The sequence below is a fragment of the Dipodomys ordii genome, unplaced genomic scaffold (assembly GCF_000151885.1).
Source record: "Dipodomys ordii isolate 6190 unplaced genomic scaffold, Dord_2.0 Scaffold111, whole genome shotgun sequence".
Classification (NCBI taxonomy): Eukaryota; Metazoa; Chordata; class Mammalia; order Rodentia; family Heteromyidae; genus Dipodomys; species Dipodomys ordii.
This window is the reverse complement of record NW_012267327.1, coordinates 3,020,070-3,044,650: the sequence shown is the minus strand read 5'-3', so window position 1 is coordinate 3,044,650 and position 24,581 is coordinate 3,020,070. Positions and strand designations below refer to the sequence as shown.

The window sequence follows — 24,581 nt, the reverse complement described above, 5'->3', positions numbered from 1 at the left end:
GAGGTTTTAGAAACCAAATCCTGAGTGAAACTGCATAGAACCAAGTATCTCAAAAGGCTTAAACACAATTGGTTTTTAATTACTTGCAAGAAGAAAAAACAGAAAAAAAACAAAAACCGCTTTGTACCAAGAATGAGAGAACTTTTAGCTTAAAAAGCAAAAACCGAAAGAAAACTATGAGCTTAGAATATAAAAACTTCATTTCAGTTTGAGACTCACATCTAGGCCAGTCCTCAGTATTGGAATCAAAGGGAAGAAGATGGATCTGCTTTGGTTAATATCCAAAGCACTTTCAATGTTTTGCATTGTACACCTTCCTTCTGGGAAAAAGAAAATGTCCTTTCTGAGTAATTGGTTGGGGCCGGGTGCGTGGGGGTGGTGGTGGGGGCCTCTTTTATAATCTGGTTTGCCTCATAGATTGCCATTGACTCAGTTTTGCTTGAGGAAAATATTTTTCTTCACCTTTCTCAAAACATTTGAGTGGAATGCCTCCTGTGTATGTTGGGAGAGAAGACTAGCTGCATTTCACAGGAGAAATGATTAAAATGCCCCATGTTGAATGTGATGGAACGCATTAGGGCTGAGTGCTTTTATTTTCCCAGTAACTCACTTGCACTGCCCCCACCCCATCAGTTTTTATGCCTGGAGGTGAATAGGAAATGTGACCTAGAGAAAAAAGCCCAGCTTCTCACTGCTCAGAGGAAGCTCAAACAGAAGATCCTGCTGGGTGTAGAAGACAGAGTTGTGCTTGATCTTTAGTGTAGCTTTTGAATCCACACTTGAAATAAGATTGATCCTAATTTCCATCTTGGTTTTACTGTAGCCAGGGTGGGAAGCAAGGACTTTTCAAGGTCTGTCCCTTCCAGATCAGGATCCACAGTTTCAAGGTGAACCCTATAGCCACAGTAATTGCCTTAGATAAAATCCAATCACTAGCCACATGACCATAGAAAGTTCACCCACCTCTCTGGGACCCTGTTTTCTCATCTGTGACATGGGAATATAAGTCATTCTTCCCAGGCTTCTAACCTACCCTATGAACCACATCTGGCATGGTGCTGTTCTAGAGTATATACTTGATACATTTCTTAATTTGTATCAGTTTTCACCTTGACACAAATTATTAACTGACATTGCTGTGTGCAGTAGGAGGATAGAAAAAGCATTAATCCTTCAACACAAATAAGTCCTTCTGTCGCTAGGAGTATTTTTGAGTAAGAAGCTTACACAGGATACAAGTCATCAAGAAGCTTGTATTTCAGTATATATCAAGAAGCCCTAGTGTTGTCATAGCTTTATGTCCATAACCTGGATTATTACTAAAGGCCCACTTGACTAAATTTTCTGCCATATATTAGTCTCTACTCAGAAATGCCTAAGGAGAATCTGATGAAAATCTGATGAAATCTTCCATTCATGTATCCATACATGGATAAGTTATGGTCCCTAAGTCAACATCAATAACATAGTCAAATCAAATATTAGTAATATGTTATTACATAATTCAGTATGTTTAGATGGGTATTCGGAACATGTTCATGTTTTGTCTTCTATAACCCAGTATTCCTTAAACCTTCCTATCCATTCCCATCCCTTGTTACTCCTGGAAAAATAGTGATGCTTTGAATATTTGACTTCATTTTTATTCAGGACCTCTAGTCACTTCCTTTATGTCTCATATTCATCCCAACTTTCAAGGCCAAATTCTTTTCATCATTCCTACTATATAACCGTAATGCCTTTTTGTTGGTCTTTTGTTTTGTTTTTGTTTGTTTGTTTGTTGTTGTTGTTGTTGTTTTGTTGGTTGTGGGGCTTGAACTCTGGACCTGGGCACTGTCCCTGAGTTCTTCAGCTCAAGGTGAGCACTCTGCTACTTGAGCCACAGAGCCATTTCTGATTTTCTGGTGGTTAATTGCGATAAGAGTCTTATGGACTTTCCTGCTTGGGCTGGCTTTGAACCACAATGCTCAGATCTCAACCTCCTGAATAGCTAGGATTACAGGTATGAGCATTAGGCCTAAATATTTAGAAATAAATAATAGAAATTATTTCTAAATATTTAGAAATAAATAATAGAAATTATTTCTAAATATTTAGAAATATTTTCTAATTTTTTTACCCTGATCCTCTAACTTACCAATATGAATGTGATTTTTTTTTTGCTGTCTATAAGACCATCTAGACAGATTATAAAACCTCTGATCAGACTGTCAAGGACTGTAAGATTTGATATTTGTCCACATCAACAACCTTGTTTTCCCTGGGAGATCCTTTAATCCCAGTTACATGCATCCCCTTGAAGACTTTTAAATATCTTTCAAGCATATCTGCCACCTAATCTTTATTTCCTTTGCCACTCATCTAAAATTCCTTTGCACTTGCCTCTACATGAGTCTTAAATGTCTACAGCCTAGCTCATATTTTGTCTCCTCATTACTAGCTACTGCAGCACCATTGAATTCTGACCCACAAACGCTAAACTCAAAAATTGTAGTAAAAAATAAGTAGAATGTTTTTTGCATGATTTTATTGTCTTATTTACTGTTCTGAACTAGAACAGTATGTGGCACTAGGCACTGAATAAATACTGGTTGGGTGCATAAATGAATTCATTGTACTTTGTTTAAAATTCTCTTCTTCCTTGAGCTGGAGGACAAAAAGCTATATTCCTTAAAATAAATTTCAAAACCTTTCAAAGTATGTAATTCTTTTTTGCTCCCCAATATTCAAATTTCTAAAGTATCTGGTCCATCTTCTCAAACTATTTCCATTTTGTATTTTGGCTCATGTTCTTTTTCTCACAGTGAACACCTAGTTTGTCTCTGTTCTGCCTTTCTATTTCCCATATATCTTTATAAGGCTAATTTTAAATCTCACCATTGTACTGAAACACGCTGCTCTCTATTAGTCAAGCATTAAAGCATTTGCCACCTACAACAGGAGTTGTTGAATGTCAATCAAACATATTTTTACCTGTTTGTTGAAAAATTTATATTCATTCTTCTTTTCTTTCTTCTTTCTTCCTTCCTTCCTTTCTTTCCTCTTTTCTTTCTTCCTTCCTTCCTTCCTTTCTTTCTTTCTTCCTTTCTTTCTTTCTTTCTTTCTTTCTGTGTTTGTAAGAGAAAGAGGGGGGAAGAGAGAGAGAGAGAGAGAAAATGTCCTAGGGTTTACTATTTTTGAACTCTTTTTGCTCAGAGCTAACACCCCTATCATTTGAGCCTTTTTTTTTCCTGTTTTGTGTTTTTTCCCTTTTGTCCCTGTTTTTAGTTTCTGTACCTTTTGTCTTGTATATAAGTTTATCTGATTTGGGGAGGGGGAAGGGAAGCACAGAAAAGTTGGGACAAAGGGTGAATGAACTCAGCACTGATATTCACTGCACACTATGTTATGAATGAACTTGAGCCATTGTTTTACTTCCTACTTTTTTGGTGGTTAACTGGAGGTCAGAGCCTCCTGGACTTTCCTGCGTAGGCTGGCTTTAAATCATGATCTTCAGATATTAGTCTCCTGAGTAGTTAAGATTACAGATGTGAGCCACTGGCACCCAACTTCATATTCTTTTTAACATAAATTATGCTTCTTGTTTTTTTTTTAATGAAAGCACACAAAGGAACAGAGAAAACATCCTCCCAAATCTTAGCATCTAAACAGCAACATTATAGTCCTATTTTCTTAATTATACTGAGATTGTATTGTGTAAGGTGCTAGCATTTCAGAATCTGGATGAAGGTTAAATGGACTTTGTAGTATTTTGTGCAGTTTTTGTAAATTAAAATAAAAGTGTGATGTTCACATAAAATAGATGAATAAGCTAGTGGCTCACACCTGTAATCCTAGCTATTCAGGAGGCCAAGATCTGAGGATCATGGTTCAAAGCCAGGCAGGAAAGTCCATGAGACTCTTATCTTCAATAAACGATTCAAAAAACTGGAAGTGGCGCTTTGACTCAAGTGGTAGAATGCTATCCTTGAGCTGAAGAGCTGAGAGACAGCACCTGGAACCAGAGTTCAAGCCCCACCACCGACGAAAAAAAAATAGATGAGTAAATTAGTTTAGAGTCCATTTATACAAATATGTGTGATGCTAGTATGTAAAACAATGAGAGCCAGTGAGGAGAACTGAACTACTCAGTGAAGTGGTTGTGCTATAACGGGCTATCCATTTCAAGAAAAAGCTAGATTTCTCTCTCATACACAATATACAAATAAACTCTACTATGAGTCAATACCTTTTAAAAACAAAGTACAAAGTAAAAAGTAAAGTAAAAATATGAGTGACAAATGAGTGACAAATGTATTAACAGGTAGAATTAAGACTGATAATGTATAGCAAGAAAACCCAAAACAAAGAACAACAAAAAAAAACCCTGATATATCTGAATATGTAAACATTGAAGCTTTATATTACCAGTCAGTGTGAGTCGGAAACATTATGGGTTAAAAGACAAGATAAACCAGAGAAATAGTCATAACCTACTTGACATAGGTCCTCAGGCCTATCATTGTGCTATTATTTTGGCTGTGTAATAGAGTTTAAAATTTGGTATTGATATTCCAGCACCATTCTTCCTGCTAAGGATTGCTTTTTTGCTATTCACAGTCTTTTATTATTCCATATAAATTTGTGGATTGCTTTCTGTATTTCATTGAAGACTGTTGTTGGGATTTTGATGGGTATTGCATTGAATTTGTACATTGCTTTGAGCAGTATTGCCATTTTCTTGATGTTAACTCTCCCAGTCTAGGAACATGGAAGGTCTTTCCATTCCCTTAAATTTGCTACTATTTCTTACACATTTTCAAAGTTTTCACAATAGAGGTCCTTCATATCTTTGGTTAAGTCCTAGGGTTTTTTTTTTGAGGTTTTTACAAATGGAATGCTACTCACCCATCAGAAATAATGACATTGTGCCATTCATAAGGAAATGGGAAGACTTGCAAAAAATTATATTAATAAGCCAGACCCAAAGAAACATAGATTGCATGTTTTCCCTCATTTGTGGTAACGAGAGTGTTCCTACAAGTAAACACACTGGATGGTAAAAGAAAAAATAATACACTGGGAGGGCTGGGAAGGTGGCTCAGTGGTAGAGCGCTTGCCTTGGGTTCAATTCCTCAGCACCACATAAGAAAAAAGAAAAAAGCCAGAAGTGGCGCTGTGGCTCAAGTGGTAGAGTGCTAGCCTTGAGCTGAAGAGCTGAGGGACAGCATCCAGGCCCAGAGTTCAGGCCCCACGACTGGACCCCCAAAAAAAATACACTGGGAAATTACACCTTTGATCATATGAGTCAAATTTTAAAAAAAAATTTAAAAAGAGAAAGAACATTGCTATTTACTAATGATGTGACATTGAAAAAGGTTGCCTTGTACCTGGAGTTCTTCATATTCTTTCCCTTTCTTTCTTTCTCTCCCTCTCTCACTTCCTTTCTCTGTCTCCTTCTCTTTCTCCTCTCCCCACCCCCCCCTGTCCAATTTAGCCATAGCACTCTAAGAGAGATGAGATGGGGGGGCACTGAAATTAAAGCTGTAACATTTGAGCATCTCACATTTTTTTGACATGGGTTTGAACTCAAGGCCTTATGCTTACTAGAAAGATGCTCTGCCACTTGAGCAATGTCCCCATTCCTAGTTTTTCCTCATTATTTGAAATGAAAATAAGACTCTTTGATTCATAGTGTTACTTGGCATTTTGCACCTGTGTGAAATAATCTAATATTACATTTGGTATGTAATAATGATCATAATAATTGCTTAAGCATATTAGTGCTTTTTATATGCCATGTACTGGACAAATCTTTTAATACATTATCTCAGTTCTTACAGAAAACTTTTAGAGGGGAAAGTTCTATTATTGTTCTCAATTTAAAGATAGGAACTCTGAGGTTTAGAAAGTTAAATCATTTGATCAACATCTAGTGAAAGAGATGGGATTCATGATCACCTTTTTACATTTATACCAGTACATTAGGACTCTCAAAGCAGCATTGTTCATTGAGTCTTAGGATTACTTAGTCCTGATAGTTAATTATTCTTTCAAATTCATCTCATTAGGAATATAGGTCGAGTTCTTCAAATCAGTTTGGGTACTGGTATAGCCATGAAGTTGTGGACATACATAGATATATCTATGATATATCTATGTATGTCCACTATACAGTTATACAACACACAAGTATACAAAACCATATAGAATATCATCTTTCTGATATTTAAACATCCAATTAGTATTATCTGGGAGAAGAGGATTAACCTACTGGAAGAGGACTCTGGGAAGACTATTAACATGTTTGATGTTTGATCCTTGAACTGACTTTGATCATGTGCCCCAATATTTGAGCCTAAGGTTAATTTATGAGATGATTTAGACTATTATCTTCAATTCTTCATTTGACAGCCTTAAGATCAGTTCTCTTCTCATCAGTTTCTTCTTTTACCTAAGACCAAATTTCTCCCATTAACTGACCTCAAACATTTCCTAATAGGCTATAAACTTTTCAGGCAGGGATTAAATCCTTTTATCTTTTCAAGCCAAACACAGTATCTGGATTCTTCCCATGAATGTTGTGGGAGCTTAACCAATGACTTATTGGTTGAATTAATGAATTATAAATAAGACTGCTAGATAGCTTGTGTCTCATTGAGCTTCTAATTGTCTCTTCTGCAGCAGTAACTGGGAAATAGAATTTCCCAAGAGCTGTGCTTTATTTTAGTTAATGTTGTTACAGACAAGGACTTTGTCAAGATGATATAAAAATTTGATCAAATGAAAACAGCAGTTTATTTATCTTTTACTAATAGCCCCACATAAAATGTCATTTGTTAAATGGAGAAAAATTGAGAATGAAATATTTTTCTCCAAGTATAATGAACAAGGCACAGTGTAGAGTTTTTAAATGATTCATACTTCATAAATAGGACTTGTCAGTTAGTGCATTCAGTTACTAGGCACTAAGAAATTTTAATTTGAATAAGATTATAAAGTAGGTGTGCAAATCTGGAAGCAGGAAGAGACTGATAGTTTGAATAACTGAATGCTGATCTGTTCTCCTTTTGCCCTTTCTTCATTGAAGAACTAGGCCATTTCCCAAGTATATGAAATATGGCCTGTTCAGGAATGAAACCTTTTGAGCTCCTGCATTAAATCATTTTTAGAACATTGAGAGTAAGAGTTATCAAATCATTGCTAAAGTGAAGCAAGTAATAATCTAGTAAGGATAAATCCATGTTACTACAGGGCTCAATATAATAAATAGCTTATGTACCTGGATAGGCTAATGCAGTGTGTAATCTTCATGGACACTGCTAACTTGGATTTGGGATCATATTCAAACAGTCCTACCACAAATACATTTGCATTTGTGAAAATGAAAGAAATGTCATAGATAGATAGATAGATAGATAGATAGATAGATAGATAGATAGATAGATAATTTCACAATTGGAATAATCCCCAAGTCCAGGCCTGAAGAAACTGACAGGATGGATTTCCTTAAAAAAGAAAAAAAGAAGGAAAGAACATTGCTATTTACTAAGGATGTGACATTGGAAAAGGCACTTGGCTGCCTTGTACCTTGAAAAAAAGTTATTCATATTCTCTCCCTCTCTTTCATTCTCTTCCTCTCTCTCTTCCTTTCTGTCTCCCTCTCCTCTCTCTCTCTCTTCTTCTGGTCTCATTTGGTAACTCCCACATGTAAAGAGGGGGAGAAAGCATGGGAATGAGGGGATAAAGTTGGACAGCACCAGCTGTGGGATTTAATCAACAGCATCTAACTCCAGTTGACCTAAATGTTTTTAAGTCAGTGATTAGAGCATCTACATTTTGATACGCATCATGCAAAATGAGTGCTTAAAGGAAATGCCACCTTGGTTCAGCATAGCTTTGCAGGATTGGGAAATAAAGAGGCCCAATCCTCAGTAGGAGCAAGCTGGTATATATTCACACACATGCCCAAATGTCAGAGCTCACATATTCATATAGCACTGGCAGTGCACACATTTCTACCCTTCCTTCGCAAACCCTCTGGTCTCCTGTTTGGTGCAGTAAATAAAACTCAGCAAACTTGGGTCTTCTACTAATGCTCATGACGTGATCCAGATGTACCAGCCAATATGTATTCACGTAGCTTTTCCAAGCACCAAGATATAAGTGTCTGTGAGGATTTACATGTCAGAGGACGTTTCCCAGTACTTTAAGGTTCAACAAGGACACCTAGTGCATCCTTCTCAACCTTCACACATGCATAAAACTTGACACGTCTACATTAGGAATACCTCCCTTCCCAGCTAGGGTGCTCTTATGCTAACTTAGATTCAGTATTATACACATGTACTCTACAGCATTCTATTAAGTACTCAAAGTAATTCCATGTCTATATTTCACTGAACACTTTAATATATAAAGTAGGTCTTTTTCCTAACTTGTATTTTACACACTTTACTTAATGCTTATACGTTTTTTAAACACTTCAGGGCTTTATAAATGGGATGTAACTGAATACTGTCCATATATTAATAATAAAGTCCAATTCATATTGCTTATCCATCCTCAAATAAGTTAGAAACATGTAGTCCCATGAATTTCTGAATAAAAAGCAATATTTGCTCCCTTTAAGGATTCAAGTTGAATTCAGGACATGATATGAGCTAGAAGGTAGAAAAGGCTTTCTTAGGTTAGCAGTGCCCCACAATCTTGAGGCAATTTCAAGTCAATAAGGACTTTAAACACCCACAAATTGTAATCCCAAAGTACAATCATCTATTTTGTGCTAGAGTGGATTTGAAAGACTAGTTTATTTTTTTAATGTCTCTTTAAACTTATGTTGATATGATCAATTTCACTGTGATGTTTACATAGTTTTATTTTATGTTCAGTCTTATTTTAACTTTATATTATGAGCATTCCAAACAGAGCAAAAACAGGGAGAATAAGGTAACAAATACAATAAACCATTGACTGGTTCCAACAGTTATTAATATTTTGCTACCTATGTCATTCCTCTCTTTTCCTTTGCCACACTTATTTTAAAGTAAATTTTAAATATCATGTCAATCTAGTAAATTTAGCATTTCTAGTTTATAAGGCTTTTTTTACATAGCTACCAACCATGTCATACCTATATAATTAATAATACGATTAACAATTATTTTATCCATTAGTTCCTCATGTTCACATTTTCTGATTTTTCTCAAAAATAGAATTCATTTAAAGTTTTTATGTATTTGGCTGCTTATATATCTTGGGCCTCTTATATAATTATAAATGTATTTGTTTCTGATTTATCAAGAAGATTTAAAAGGAAAATTGCTACAAAAATGAAGGCTTTTAGCCAGGTGCCAGTGGTTCACACTTGTAATCCTAGCTACTCAGGAGGCTGAGATCAGAGGATCACGGTTCAAAGCCAGTCCGGGCAGGGAAGTCTGTGAGACTCGTATCTCCAATAAGCCACTAGAAAACCAGAAGTGGTGTTGTGGCTCAAGTGGTAGAGCACTCATCTTGAGCTGAAGAGTGCAGGAATAGTGTCCAAGCCCAGAGTTCAAGCCTCACCACTGACAAAAAACAAAAACTGAAGGCCTTTGACTTTATCATTAAGCCACTAGTTTTTATGTTCTCTACATATCCAAATTCATACATATTTAAGGTGAAATATAAATGGTTTTCCTTTAATGATTCAAAACCAGTTATGGATTAGTTTGGATACTTAGGGTCAGAAATCTAATATAGAAATTTGTCCCCTATCCTATTTGACTTTATCTATAGTTATTTTAGTTTGTCTACATTCAATTCAATTGCATTTTCAAGTTACACTATGTTTTGGCTTAACCAAATGAAGGTCACTTTTATTAAGAATGCAAATTTTATAAATAATGAGACCTTTGCTTCAATATTTTCTTTTTTGTCACATATTTTAGGATTTTGTTTTTATATAATATAATCAAACGCAACAATATTGTCTTAGCATTTGCATTTATATTTCCTATTACCAGTTAACATACCTAATTGGCTTATCCAGTTAATAGTATCCCTATTGAATTTAATCTGATATCTCAAAGGCACTGTCCTTTGTAAAAATAATTCAATCACATATATCTTTCTTTTAATGCTTATTTTTGCAACTCAACACGGGTAAGAAGACAGAAAAGAATTTCTGCTTGCCACTATAATTTTAACACTACCATCCTTGATTTAAATTGTGCAGTGCTGCTAAAATGCCTCAAGATTTTACCATTTCTTTTTATAAACTCTCAATCTTGTGATATCTTTCCTTTCTTAGGACATGAACGAGTCTGCCAAACAAGAAGATATTTTGGAATCTACAACAGATGCTGCAGAATGGAGTCTAGAAGTTGAACGTGTACTACCACAACTGAAAGTCACGATTAGGACTGACAATAAGGTATCAGAGAGGTAGCACATTTTATAAGACAATTTTAGGGTAGAGTACTCCAAATTATAAAAATTGGAGAAAGGCAATAGGATTCAGTTTGCAGTGTTTTGTTGTAATAGGGATTCAATAACTTACAAAGGAATAAATAGCATTGTACAGTCCAAGAAGTCCAAGTCTCTGAAATATTTCATGTACACCTTTCCCTGACTGTACCAACTGATTAGAGTTAGAAGATTATTTGAAATTTTGCTGGATGGCAAAATGTAAGGCATTCTGGAAGTTACATTCGATAATTCAGTTCCTTTCATCAAAAGTTAAATATTAAGTACTCAAGAAATCACCAGGCACCACTGGCTCAGGCCTGTAATCCTCCTAGCTACTTATGAGACTGAGATCTGAGAAGCATGGTCCAAAGCCAACATAGGCACAAAAGTCTATGACACTCTTATCTCCAATTAATCACCAAAAAGCCAGAAGTGGAGCTGTGGCTTAAGTATAGAGTGCCAACCTAGAGTGAAAAAGCTAAACAAACAAACAAAAAAAAATAGCACTGATTTCAAGCCCTACTTCCACCAAAAAAAAAAAAGGAAAATCATTTAATAAGACAAGAATTAAACCAAACAAGCCAGCATTGCTACTATTTTTAATCCCTACAATTTTATGACTAATTTTCTTTAGGGCAACTAAATACAGGTTTAGACAAGCCTTTTCTCATTAGAAGCACCTAAGTAAAGAAACTAATGAAGTCTGGGCACAAGCCCTGACAATTATGGAATGAGGTTGAAGGGGCTCAGAGCTCTGAAAAGTGTAGGTCTGTGTTGCCCCAAAGTGGAGACCCTACAAAGATCTCCTTTTTCAGTGTACTGGAAACCAATTGATTGTTAGAATGTATCCCAGAGTGGGAAGAAGTAGCCTAGATTCTTAGAAGTCTAAGAACATCATGAGGACAAGAGTTCTTATTAGACTGTGAACTATTGTGAACAAACTCTGTCCAAGATGAGTGGAAGAACACTGCAGCCTGTTCTCCATGTATTTCCCCAGTCATAATGGAAGACAGCTATTCTCTGACCATATTGCAGGTTATTTCCTTTCTTTGCATATATCTCATGTGTAAATGTCCATTAAAAAGAATGTCTACATTGATTACATCTCTGCTAGAAATCTTAATCTATAAAAAAAATGGTTCATTTTTGCAAAATATTTTATTTCCAATGCTTTGGTTTTGTCAGAACAAATTCCTTTCATAAAACTAAAAATCAGTATTATTGTGACTTTAGTTAGAATAACATGTTAAAATAATTGTGTCATTGGGAACAGTTTAATTCCAGAAGGAAGCAAGTGTAATTTGTTTACTTCCAAGTTAAAGAAACACTTAGTCAAGCTAAGTCAAACATCTCATTTAGAACATAATAGGATTTTTTAAAAAACAGTCATTGATTTCCACATAATAGAAATAAAAAAAACAGAGAATATAAATGTAGCTGCTTACACATACTGTTTTGAAACCCTAAATACAAATCAATTCTAGACTTGACCAATATCCAATAATCAAAATTGTGGTTTGTGGAGGATTAGCATTTTTTTTATTTGGGAAGAATTACTTAGTAAAATAATGATTAGATGCCTACTCTCTTGCTATACTGCCAACCTGAGTCTTATACAAAATATACTATACCTATTAATTATATAATTAAGCTTAAATACAGCTTTGCAAAATTGCAAAAAAAGTTCTCCTTTTTCTATTTCTATTTTAGAATATTTGGATATTAAGTTAACTTCAGTTTTTGTGGTTAAAATGCAGTGATCTAAAGTCTTGACTGTTTCATCAGAATTTTTCTATAGGTCATTTGGTCTTTGTGTCTAGTATTTTATAAACTCTTATTTTGTCTAAGACTTTCAAATATACCAAATGGAAAACGGAGTGTTAGGGGTCAATTCCTTATTCAGCTTACCTAAGAAAAATAAAATGATATATTGGCTTGAGAAAATAAGCTCATGAATAAAGAAATGTTCCTTCTTTCTCAAAAAAGAATGTGGTTACATATGAGGTTTCTTCTCACAGATGCACTATCTTCTTCCATCAGAACTGACTGCAGCATCATGGTAGATCCCATTGTTCCTTGACTCCCGACTCTTGTCAAAAACTGTTTCTTCCTTGACTTTTGGCCACTACCTGTAACCTTGCATTCAATACAGGGTATTTAAAACATTTAGCAATTTCACTTCATGTTTGATGGCAAACAAAAGAAATGGTTTTAAGAGCAATGTGTTCTACTGCTTACCTCTGGATTTCTTAAAGCTGTTTAGAGATTATGTAAGGTAACTAATAAAGGTTCTCATTATTTAAAATAAGGGCCTCTTTTCTTTTAAAGACCCATGCATTCATAGTAAATAAGTTGCATATTTATTTGGCTCTGGACCAAATATTTATTTTACTTTTTCTCTCATAAGTTGTTTCTTCCTTTCTATGTTTCTCCGCAGAGAATTACAAAAAATGAAACTCCTTTTTGGTGTTTTCATATTTTATAATATATATTCTTCGATATGATTCTTTGAGATACTAATTTTCTATTTTGTATCATGTCCATAATATTGCAATCAGGTTTTTATTCCTAAACTTATTCCTGTTGTCTGGCATCATTTGCTACTGTTGCTAGTTTTCAAAGAATGCAAGCTAATTTTAATATTAGCTTAAACAAAACAGAATTAGGAAAATGAATATGTTGCCAAAAATGCAAATAATGTGCTGCACAACTGAAGATAAAGGATTTCTGTTATGTGCTGATTTGAATGGACTATATTAGCAATTCTCTTTGTAGTGTGAGTTATAGAGAAGACCAATCCAGATCAGCCCCAAGTTTAGAATAATCAAAGACACCAACAGAAATTCTGTCAAGAGAGTCAATGAATTCAGCCAGATCCTCCTGTTCATGCCACTCCATAGTGCCCTGCCCAATGAGTAAAGCTTAGGAATCAAATCCTTAAGTCAACTTTAACAATCTAAGAGTATTGGTACATTATGACTCTACATTTAAAATTTTCCATCCCATCTCTCTCTTTATTTTCTCTCTCTCTTATCTCTTACTCTGTGATGTTTTTAGCCCTCACTCTTTACATGAGACAGTTGCTGTGGTGGATGGATTTAAAGCTCAAATGGAATAAATGAGTGATTATATTAGTTACATCTATAATTAATTTAGACTAATAATCCGAGCCTTTTTTAGAAACTGTGGGGAAAACTGCACTAGGATTTGAAATGAGGGTTTACTTATTTGGCTGGTACTCTACCACTTAAGCCACATCTCTAGCCCTGCTTTTACTGGTTATTTTGAAGCCAGAATTTCTTAGATTTTTCTCCCTGGGCTGGCCTAAAACTGCCATCTTCTAGATCTCAGTCTCCTGCGTATCTAGGATTATAGGCATGAGCCACTGGCACCCAGCTTACTTCTGAGTCTTTTTAATGTAACTTGTGTTCAATTCTGAAAATAATATAGAAGCAGTGTTTCTGAGAGAAGGAAAGCAGTCCGTATTCTAGAAATCAGAAATTGCATATCACCCATTTAGTCTGATTTATTCTGCTTATTGAGCCGAAGTTTTAGAGGTCTGGTGGAACAGAAAACCAACAGAAGATAAGCATATCTCACATGCCTTCCCTTAGCCAGAATTGATGTAGGACAAGCTATTTTTTTCTCTCCCTGCATCCTTTCCCTCATCTGTAAGATGGCTCTAATTAAATTTCCTCACAGGAGTAAGAGCACTATCTGATGCATAGTTAATATCTAATATGAATTAATTATTGATATCTCATTGTTATTTTCTTTTATGGTTTTTGATATTTGGTGCCTATATTAGTACTCAGGAACAATTTACAAAACTTATGCAGTGGTACGCTTATCATTTAAGAAATTCTTAAAGCCAAGCACCAGTGGCTCATTGCTATAATCCTTGCTACTCAGGAGGCTAAATCTGAGGATTGGGGTTTGAAGCTAGCCCAAGAAGGAAAGTCCATGAGACTCTTATCACAGACTACCAAAATAGCCAGAATGGTGCTGCCTTGAGCAAAAGCAGCTCAGGTATAGCATCTAGGTTCTGAGTTCAAGCTCCAGGACTGGCCAAGGAAGGAAGGAAGGAAGGAAGGAAGGAAGGAGAGAGATTCTTATAAACATTTGCTTTGCATTCTTACATTTATCTGAGGGTGAACTAAAGCAGAATCATACCATTCCATGTGATTGATTAGTTAGGAAGAAGTGTTTGGCTTTGTCTAAAGGTTGGCCATTTGTTGGCCGTATGTGTTGTCATCATTAAATGAAGTATGTCAGAAATCAATTGCTACAGAGATTGTGGTTTGGTTTCCTGGACAGCTTGCTGCACATTGTGGGTCAGAATTCTGATTTTGTACATGACTTGGGATTGTCTGTTGTCCATTGGTGGACTCAGTCTCTGAACTTCATTCATTGATCCCAAAGCGAAGTGGCTTGGTAAATCATCAGACCTGTTCATTTTTTTAATGTTTTTTTTTATTGTAAAAATAGTGTACAGAGGGGTTACAGTTACATGAGTAAGGTTATGAGTACAATTCCTATGGAGCATTGTTACCTCCTCCTTTGTTTTTCCTCTACCATCTCTTCCCTCTCCACTCCCCAAATCCCCCTTCCTCTCCCACAAGTTGTAAAGTTGGTTTTCTACATAGTGTTTTGTATATCTCATTGTTACAATGTGTCAACCTGTATCCTTGTTTCAGCATTTTGTTATTTCCTTTCCCCTCCCCAAATTAGAAGAATGTATGTACAAAATCCAGGGCACCCACATCAAATACAGTGAAAACAGGTGGGAAGAACATACAAGAGAAACAAAAAAAAAAATCACATAGTACATTTTAGATACTTTAAAAACAATAGCAAAAAAGAAAAAACAAGTTGTGTCCCTTTATCAAGAGAATTTTTTTTCAAGTCAAGGTTTTTATTTTTTTAACCACAATGGAAAATAGGTAAACATTAATACTTATTCCTATTCCTTTGCAACAAGGAAGAGCAGAAAGTGTGAAGCTTTAACATAGACCCTTTCTTCAATTATACAGTACTTATTTTAAAAGATTGTAAGTTATAATGATTTAATATTAATTATTTAATGCAATGAACAAATGTTCAAACATGCTTTTATGCCCTATGGATATTGTAATTATGATTTTGATTAATGACTTAAACAGATTTTTTCAAAATTATAATTAAATGTTTTCTGCTTTGTTGTTTTAAGAGATAGTTGGGTATGTACCCCCATTCATTCCTCTAAAATGTCTTTAGTAATTACGTAAATCTTCAGATTCACTACAAGGAATTTAGATAAAAAATTATTTTTAAAAAAACAGATTTGGAAATATTGCACTGTATATTTCTCATTATTTTACTTTGATTCACGGAACTGCTTTTTTTTTTAACATCTTCTTTGGTTCTTCGATGTCTGACTTTCTCACAGTACAGTTGTAAAAAGAACCTTAAACTTTAAATCTCAACTCCAAGCAATTGGATTTTGTTTTAACGTAAATAAACCACCCAGGTGTTGCCTAGGGTAATAGACAGCAGGAAACCTTTTGGGAAGAGTCATTGTGCTAAGGAGGAAATCATTGCTATAGTATTGAGCCTTTGGGCTCTCCAGACACCATTAAGAGTTAAAACCTAAGAGGGAAAGAGGTAGAATTCCATTTAAATGAACCTGGAGGGACCTCAGAATTGCTATATTAGATCTAAGTCTCTTCGAATTGGAAGCCAAATCCTGCAAGAGTTACAATGGTAGGCTTTCTCTTCTTACTATTATAGACAATTCTGTATCTGGCAGCAATAAGAAGGTATTTTTCTCATTCCAAAACAACGGAGAGAGTAACTTCTTTGACCTGCCATCACTGTTTAGATGTGTTCTAAGAGGATATTAATAAGATTTATCTTCTTTAAATATTTCTGACCTGCAGGGGTTTATAAGTTGTTATATTTGGGAATAAAGAGCATTTCAAAACCTATACACTGTTTGTTAGATATATTAATAGAATCTTTGTATCCATCAGCCAAGAAGTATAATGTATTCTGTGGGCTGGGATGCAAGGACATATTTTATATATGTAATGGTTATTAAAATGGGATTCTGCCTGGTATTTGAATAATAGAGAAAACTGTATTTATAATTCTTATAGATTTTCTGGTAGACCTTCTGTTTAAAAAATATTCACATAAAGAAAAATAAGGTTCCAAATAAAAAAATCAGCTTTTACAATTACAGTAACAAATGTAAATGCAGGTGGCAATAAGTTGGTCTCTGTGAGGCTCCATGCAGGAGTAATAGCTCCAATTACTGTCACAAATGTTTATAATTGTATCTATTGCTGCCAGACAATAAATGCTTTTTAATATAGCAAGGCCATAAATGTACATGCTGCTGTTGTTTAAACAAAATACAATTTTCAGCAAATTTATCCTTGAAACACCTGCTATAATCAAAAAGAGGTGAATGCTATCAAAATAAACTGCCTAAAATAACTAGGCACACATACATTTTTAGAGCAGCCTGCCTGATTACTCAACTGCCACATCATCCAGAATGAAGGAAAATACTCACTGATGGACTGTTAGAGCAAGCTTTATGGGAGACTGAGACAGTATTCTTTAGGGCTATTGTTAATTTAAATGAGACATTATTTGTGGACTGAAAGCTGTATTCGCAAGGTCAGCCCTTTGTTGTTTTGGTTGCTTTATTGTATGTGGGTCATGGATAGTTATCAGGGTTGTGGGAAAGAGTATTGAATACAAAATTAATATTGGAAAAGTACAGCAAGGGATTAGAGAAAACCCCAGCCACTTTTAAGCAACTGGGAGAGAGTTTGAGTTACCTTCTGTCCACATCTTGTTAAATATTTGAGGATATTCTTTGTCCAAAGATAGTTGATGGTGCCTTCCTTTTTGTTTACTCTATGATAAATGTATAAACTGCTTCATTTATCACAAGTTAAAATAAAAGTATTTTTGCTCTAGAAATTGACATCAGCTGCAACTAAAGAGCCTCAACAGTAGTGGCAGATTTTACAGAAATAACCAATAAAAAAACTGCATGTTTTGTAAATATTACAGAGGCAAGTAACTAATGCCTCACTGCTGAGATACCTCAAATAGACATTTGTGATTGAGAGCAGTGAGTTAATACATATTGATTATAATTAATATGTCTAGACTGCCTAAATATTTCATTATTGCAATGTATGATTTAATGTTTCCCTTGAATTGCTTAATATAAAAGATGAATTGAAGCAGAAACCATTTGTCACATGGACCATCTTACAAAATATACTTTTTATTGGCTTGACTCATTTTTCAAATCAACCACATTACAGCACTTGTCACTATAACTGTGTTTTATTTAAAATTCCATAATGTTTGGACAAACCATATTCTCATGGTTTTCCTCTAAGCCATTACAATTGATACTGTTTTCTTACACCAAAGTAAAGATTTGTGGTTTTTTACTTTCTAAATGTGCAGTAAATTATTCTATTTCTTTTGCTTGTTTGTATTTAGGTTATGGATGTTGAATATTCCAGTTATAATTAGTAAATTCTTGTAGTTGGATAAGACTGTTGTGATCCACCTCTCCACTCAGCATTCTGTGAAAAAATTAATTCTGATTTCTAACTTGACCTGTGACTTGCCAGATCTCTTCTCTGGGCTTGTCACTCCTAATGCCTGGAAACTGTTACTGAGATCCGTGTGGTAATATAAAAGGAGTGTGAATAGAGTAACTGTAAACAACAGGTTTGAGTTCACATATGAGAATTCATTAGTAACTGATAAAGGACACATGTTAGAAATGTAATTGTTTAGCAAGATACTACGTTTAGAGATTAGAGCTCTCCAGTTTCAGCTCAGTCACAGGCAATATGAGAATAACTGTGATTACTATAACCTTGCTTGTCTACTATACACAATGTGTGGTTTTTCTATGTAGTGAGAGAAATATCTAAAAGGCAGGAATTTCCATGGAGAAACTCATTTCTAGCAATCACAATTTTTCCCACACCCCAGCAACAAATAAACTACCATGTATACTACAACACACTCCACACATGAACACAATACTCTCCCACTTATCCACCAATTATTGTTCAAAGACCCGTAATGAAGGCTGAACTACTGCTGGTACTGAACCCTATATATAAATACTATGTCTTTTCCTATATCCTATATCCCAAGGATAAACTTAGATTTATAAATTAAGCATTGTGATAATTGACAATAGTAGCTATAATAAATTAGAATCATTATAACTGTACACTGTACCACAGATGACTTTGGTTGCTGAACTGTACTCATCCTTCTTGATGGTCTGAGATGATACCATGTCTATGTGATGAGAAGTGACATGCTGCCCAGATGCAGAAAGTGCAGTAAGCAGACAGCTCCTGGGTATTCACTCGTAGGCAGAGAACTATCTCAAGGTCTCATCCTTCCCAGGATACCTTGGATTTGGGCTTCTGTGAGATGTTTTGATGTTTGGGACTATTGTGCATAAGGCTACTATAAAAAATCTCTGTATATCTTTTAGCAAAATAATGCACACATTGCTACTGGAATTTCTACACATGAAATTAATAGGTCATGGTATCATGAAAGACAAATGTCAGGTTTTTGGTCTCATCAAAGAGACAATTCAGGGGCGGAATCACAGAAGGGTTGTTATCAGAGAAGATCTGTTTAATCAAAAGCTAGGTTTTATTGATAAAGAAGTGATTGCAAAGCAATAATGTACCCCCAAAGAAATGTGTGGATAGGCAATTTAACCAAGGAGTCAGATAGACCAAGGCATTATGATGGAGCTTTCAGCTACTAGGGCTACTGCATCCTTAGCACAGAGGATCTGATAACCAAGTGGTAGCCTCATGACTAGCAGACCCCTAAGTGACCAGCAAGAAGGTCACTGTACATATGCAGTAAAATTCTTTGGAACAAAATATGATTCACAATAAGGCAACATGGAGCAGGACACTACAGATTTTTCCATAGTTCAGGACGGCACTCCATTTAAAACATGAATTATTTATTTATGGAATTTTCCACTTAGTATTTTCAGATTGCAATTGGCCATGGATAAATGAAACTGCAGAAAGTGAAACCATGGATAAGGGGGACAGCTCTATTCTACTTTTCTTAATTCTGCTTAATTCTTTGAACACATAAAAAGAAAACTCATGCTCTTTGTTATCACAAAGGGTATACTACCAAAAAAAAAAAAAAAAGCTGCTGGCAATGAAAGAAAAATGTCACATTTAAAAATTCAGGAAAGCTACGGTCTGCAATTATCCTTCAACCCTGTGGGCATTTTTCATTAAGAAAGTAATTCAATATCATGACAAAGTTATTTAATTGACTGGGCAATTTCTCTTTTTTTTTCTCATTTTCTCTCTCACACAAATGCATACGTATAAATATACAAATGTGGCTTGGTGACTGAGCTGAAAATTCTGATCCTGAAAAGAGGAAAATGCAAATCTGTTTGTCCAAAGTAGTAAAAAGATAATGAAGATCATGTTCTATCATTAAGGGAAGGAGATGATATCAGTTGAGTATATGCTCATATTCTTGCAGAAAGCATGATAGACTTGATCCAGAAAAACTAGCTATTGTGAAGTTACCACATACACATCCTACCAGACCATCTACCCTGAATCTGATGTCCTACTATCAAATTCACAAGTCCATTCTATCATTGCCAATGCATGAGCCTTTGAACATGCACCAGGATTGTTAATCTTCCACACTGAAATCTTGAGACTGATTATTTTTGGACTGTACCTCACTCTTGGCTCTACCTCTCTATCACTACAGCTGCAATTTTAATTTTAATAACTAAATCTGTCTCCTTGAGATTGAAACAGACATGTGCTGTCCAAATCCTCTTATAAGCAAGGACTGACATGCTGCCCAGATGCAGAAAGTACAGTCAGCAGACAGCTCCTAGGTATTCACTCATAGGCAGAGAACTATATCAAGGTCTCATCCTTCCCAGGGTACGTTGGATTTGGGCTTCTGTGAGATGTTTTGATGTTTAGGACTATTGTGCATAAGGCTACTATAAAAATTCTCTGTGTATCTTTTAGCAAAACAATGCACACAGGGCTGGGAAGGTGGCTCAGTGGTAGAGCGCTTGCCTTGCATGCTCAAGGCCCTGAGTTCGATTCCTCAGCACCACATAAGCAAAAAGAAAAAAGCCGGAAGTGGGCTCCAGTGGTAGAGCACTAGCCTTGAGCTGAAGAGCTGAGGGACAGTGCCCAGGCCCAGAGTTCAGGCTCCACAACCGGACCAAAAAAAAAAAACAATGCACACATTGCTACTGGAATTTCTACACATGAAATTAATAGGTCATGGTGTCATGGGAGACAAATGTCAGGTTCTTGGTCTCACCGAAGATACAATTCAGGGGCAGAATCACAAAAGAGTTTTTAACAGAGAACATCTATCTAATCAAAAGCTGGGTTTTATTGATGCAGAAGTGATTGCAAAGCAATAACGCACCCCAAGGAAATGTGTGGATAGGCAATTTAGCACGGAGTCAGATAGACCAAGCTCTCAGCAGATCTTTGGGCACTTTTGTGGATATGACCTATTGATTGTGCTAAGAATATGTACATAATTGTGAGTTTTTCATAAAGCAGAGAGTGGTTTAAAGAGGAGTAATCAGAACCAAGATGGAAATTTGAGGGAAAGTGTCTGAAACTCCACAATTGCAGTTAGATGTAGATGAAGCTACTGCCTAACATGTAAGAGTCGAGAAGATCCACAATTGTTGCTGGATACTCAATAGCATTTATTATTCTGTCTCTCTGTCTCTGTATCTCTCTATCTCTGTCTCTGGTAATAGCTATTGTAATGTCTACTATAGTTCAGACTCTAAATACTACCTAGAGGCCCATGTGTTCAAGGCATGGTTTCTAGCCTATGACACTATTGGGCAGTGGCATTACCTTTCAGAGTTAGCTTAATGGAAGAACATTAGATCATTAGAGGCCATGATCTTAAAGGGGCTATTGGAATGAACCCCAACTCATTCCTCATTTTCTTTCTTTCTTTCTTTTTTTTTGGGGGGGGGGCTGGTCATGGGTCTTGAACTCTGGGCTTGGGCGCTATCCCTGCGCTCTTCAGCTCAAGGCGGTCTACCGCTTGAGCCACAGTGCCACTTCTGGTTTTCTAGTGGTTTCTTGGTGATAAGAGTCTCACAGACTTTTCTGCGCAGACTGGCTTTGACCTGTGATCCTCAGATCCCAGCCTCCTGAGTAGCGAGGATTACAAAGTGTTAGCAACTGGTGCCGAGCTTCCATTCCTCATTTTCTTTTTGCTACCCAACACAAGCTGAGTGGCTTTCTCCATCCAACACTCATCATGATTTACTCTGCTTCACTGTAGACAGTGAATCAGTGGGCCAACTGACCACGTACTGAAACCTCTGAAAATGGAACTTTTCTCTTTGTAAGTTGATTTATCTCAGGTATTAGTTACAGTATCTCAGGTATTAGGAGAAACTGATTGGCCGAGTGTCTTCCTATGATTTTTGAATGTCATTTCTCTGTTAATTACTAATACTGAGCATTTTTTCATATATTAGATATTTATATATTTTTTGAAAACTTTATTCTCTGATAGAGTTTGTCTAAGATTGGTTTTTCCTTCTTGATTGTTGGGCAGAATTCACTGATGAAACCATTTGGGTTGGGACATGTCTTTATGAGGAAGTCTTTATGTATTTTTATTATGAGGATGTTTTTAATTCATTTCATTAATTTATCATATAAATTAATTCTTATAAAAATAATGATAGTTTTCTTTTATGGTAACAGAAACCTGAGATAATTGGATCAGAAAAGGAAAAGGTTTCTTTTAGTTCAAATTTGGGAGGTTTAGGTTGGACCATTACTGTGAGTCCATTGCAGATCAACACATCATGGTGGACAGATGCTATAGAGCAAACAGCTCACCTTAGGGATGGGACTTGATGAGAGAAGACCCCATATTCCCATCATCTCTCTCTCAAGGGTGTTTCTTCAACCATGGGTTTTCTACTATGCCTTATATAAACTTTGTGCCAGTCAGGAGAACAAGCCTCCAACACATGGGCCATTAGGGTATAATAAGATCTAGACTATTGGACAAATAAAATGGGAACTATTCTTAGCCATTGTCCCTTCAAAATCCTCACTTATTATCTTACTGCATTTCATCAGAGAAAGGATGTTATAGTCCCTGCAAGTCTGTGTTCTATGAATTTACCTCTGTAAGCTTGGACAGGCAACTTAAAAGTCCTGATTTTGGGTTGGGAAGGTGGCTCAGTAGTAGGGTGCTTGCCTTGCATGCATGAGGCTCTGGGTTCGATTCCTCAGCACCACATAAGCAGAAAAAGCCAGAAGTGGCACTGTGGCTCAAGTGGTAGAACACTAGTCTTGAACTGAAGAGCTGAGGGACAGTGCCCAGGAACAGAGTTCAGGTCCCACAACTGACAAAAAAAAAGTCCTGATTTCTTCATCCTAACACTTTTTACAAGAATTATATGTGTTAGCTAAGTACCTGACTCACACTAAGTATCTCATGTTCTCATTCTCGGATTTAAAAAGAACTCAGGATGAATGTGACTATTTTGGTACAGTTTTATATTAAATAAAGGAGATAGAAAAGGTTCCTGGCTAGATAAAATAACTATCACTAACACATGCACACGCACCACCTGTGCTAAAAATCATGTATTTTGCTTGTAGGAAAGTCCCATAAATCCTTCTTTGGAACTTATTTATCCTTGTTTTACAGATAGTGCTAGCAAGATTATCTAGATTGTTCATCTGTAGCAAATTAGAAGCAGCAAGCTTCTCTGGTGTCTATATTTTAGCCAAACAACCAAGAAATACACTATTCAATCTGTAAAGTTTAAATTGGATGTTACAGAATTTTCTTCATATTGAATTTAAGTGAAGAGGTAACAAAATAGAAGAGGCTGCTTGATGTAATGGAAAGGCTACAAAAGAGAAAAAGGGCTTTGTTCTCCTATTCATTTAGTGATAAAGACAGCATATACATCAAGCAACCTCAGTTTGTTGCCCAATCTATTGATCTCAAGTATAGATTCCATCCTAATACATTACTGTGACCTGGAAAATTCCTAGAGAAAGTGAAGTCTGAGTTGCAACTAAGGCTTAAGTCAGGCATGATGACTTACACCTGTAGAACTAGTGCCTTGGAATGCTGAAGTCTGGAGGATCATAGTTTGAGGCATGCCCAGATAAAACGTTTGTGAGAACCCCATCTCCACAGAAAAATCTAGACACATTGGCCTATGTCTGTCATCCCAGTGACAGTAAGAATTGTACATAGAATTGCAGTCCAAGTCAGCCAGAGTAGTCAGCTCGATGATCTCAAAAGTAACCAAAGCAAAAAGGGCCAAAGGCATGGCTTATGAGTAGAGTACCCACCTAGAAAGCATGAGGGCCTACAAACTACTACAAACTTCAGCAGCATCAAAAGTCCTAAGGAGAAAAATGGGATTCTCTGTGTTAAATGGGGCCTATACAAGGCTTTAAAAACAATTTCTATTTGCTAACATAAAGCTATAAAACATAACGTTTAGTTAAGATTCCACTGGTAATTAGAATTGGGGGAGTAGCAGAGAGAATAGAGGAAAAAGGTGGGCCCAGCACTTGGGAGGCTAAGGTGGGAATAAGATAGCAAGTTCAAGGCATTATGGGTTAGCAAGACTCTGTTTCCAAAAAAACAAAATACAAGGCTAGGACAGGATAGGACAAGAATGAATGAATAGAATAATCATAAAAGGAAAGTGGTTCAACATACACAAGAGCCTTGAGGTCCTCTTCAGCTTTTTCAGGGGAGAAGGAAAAAAAATCCCAGCAGAACTGTGAACTGCTAGAATTAGATGTACTGTAGCATAGATTTCCCTGGGCCTAAAGAAGCATTCCAGCACCCAAGACAGCAGTATCCTGTCTTAGGCTTTTGAATTCTTCAACATTCTGCTCATAGAGAAGCTCAAACTTAATTTCAAAAAACAAAACGCAGATTTTGACATTTTCCAATGTATAGGTGAATGGAATACACAGAAATAGACATTTGATTTACCATCCCTAGCTCACGATTTTTTATCTCTTTCTATGGTAGTTTCAGAGAGGAGC

The 24,581-nt window shown here is 35.9% G+C and overlaps 1 protein-coding gene across 2 annotated transcripts in view; it reads left to right on the top strand.

The window, feature by feature from the left end:
* The window catches only part of Ift57 (intraflagellar transport 57), a 56,196-nt gene that overhangs the window by 16,575 nt on the left and 15,040 nt on the right, over positions 1–24,581 (top strand). For both annotated transcript variants that reach the window (XM_013028596.1, XM_013028597.1), the window contains exon 6: positions 10,271–10,393. In XM_013028596.1, coding sequence (XP_012884050.1) covers positions 10,271–10,393 — 123 coding nt within the window. The remainder of the gene's footprint in view (positions 1–10,270; positions 10,394–24,581) is intronic.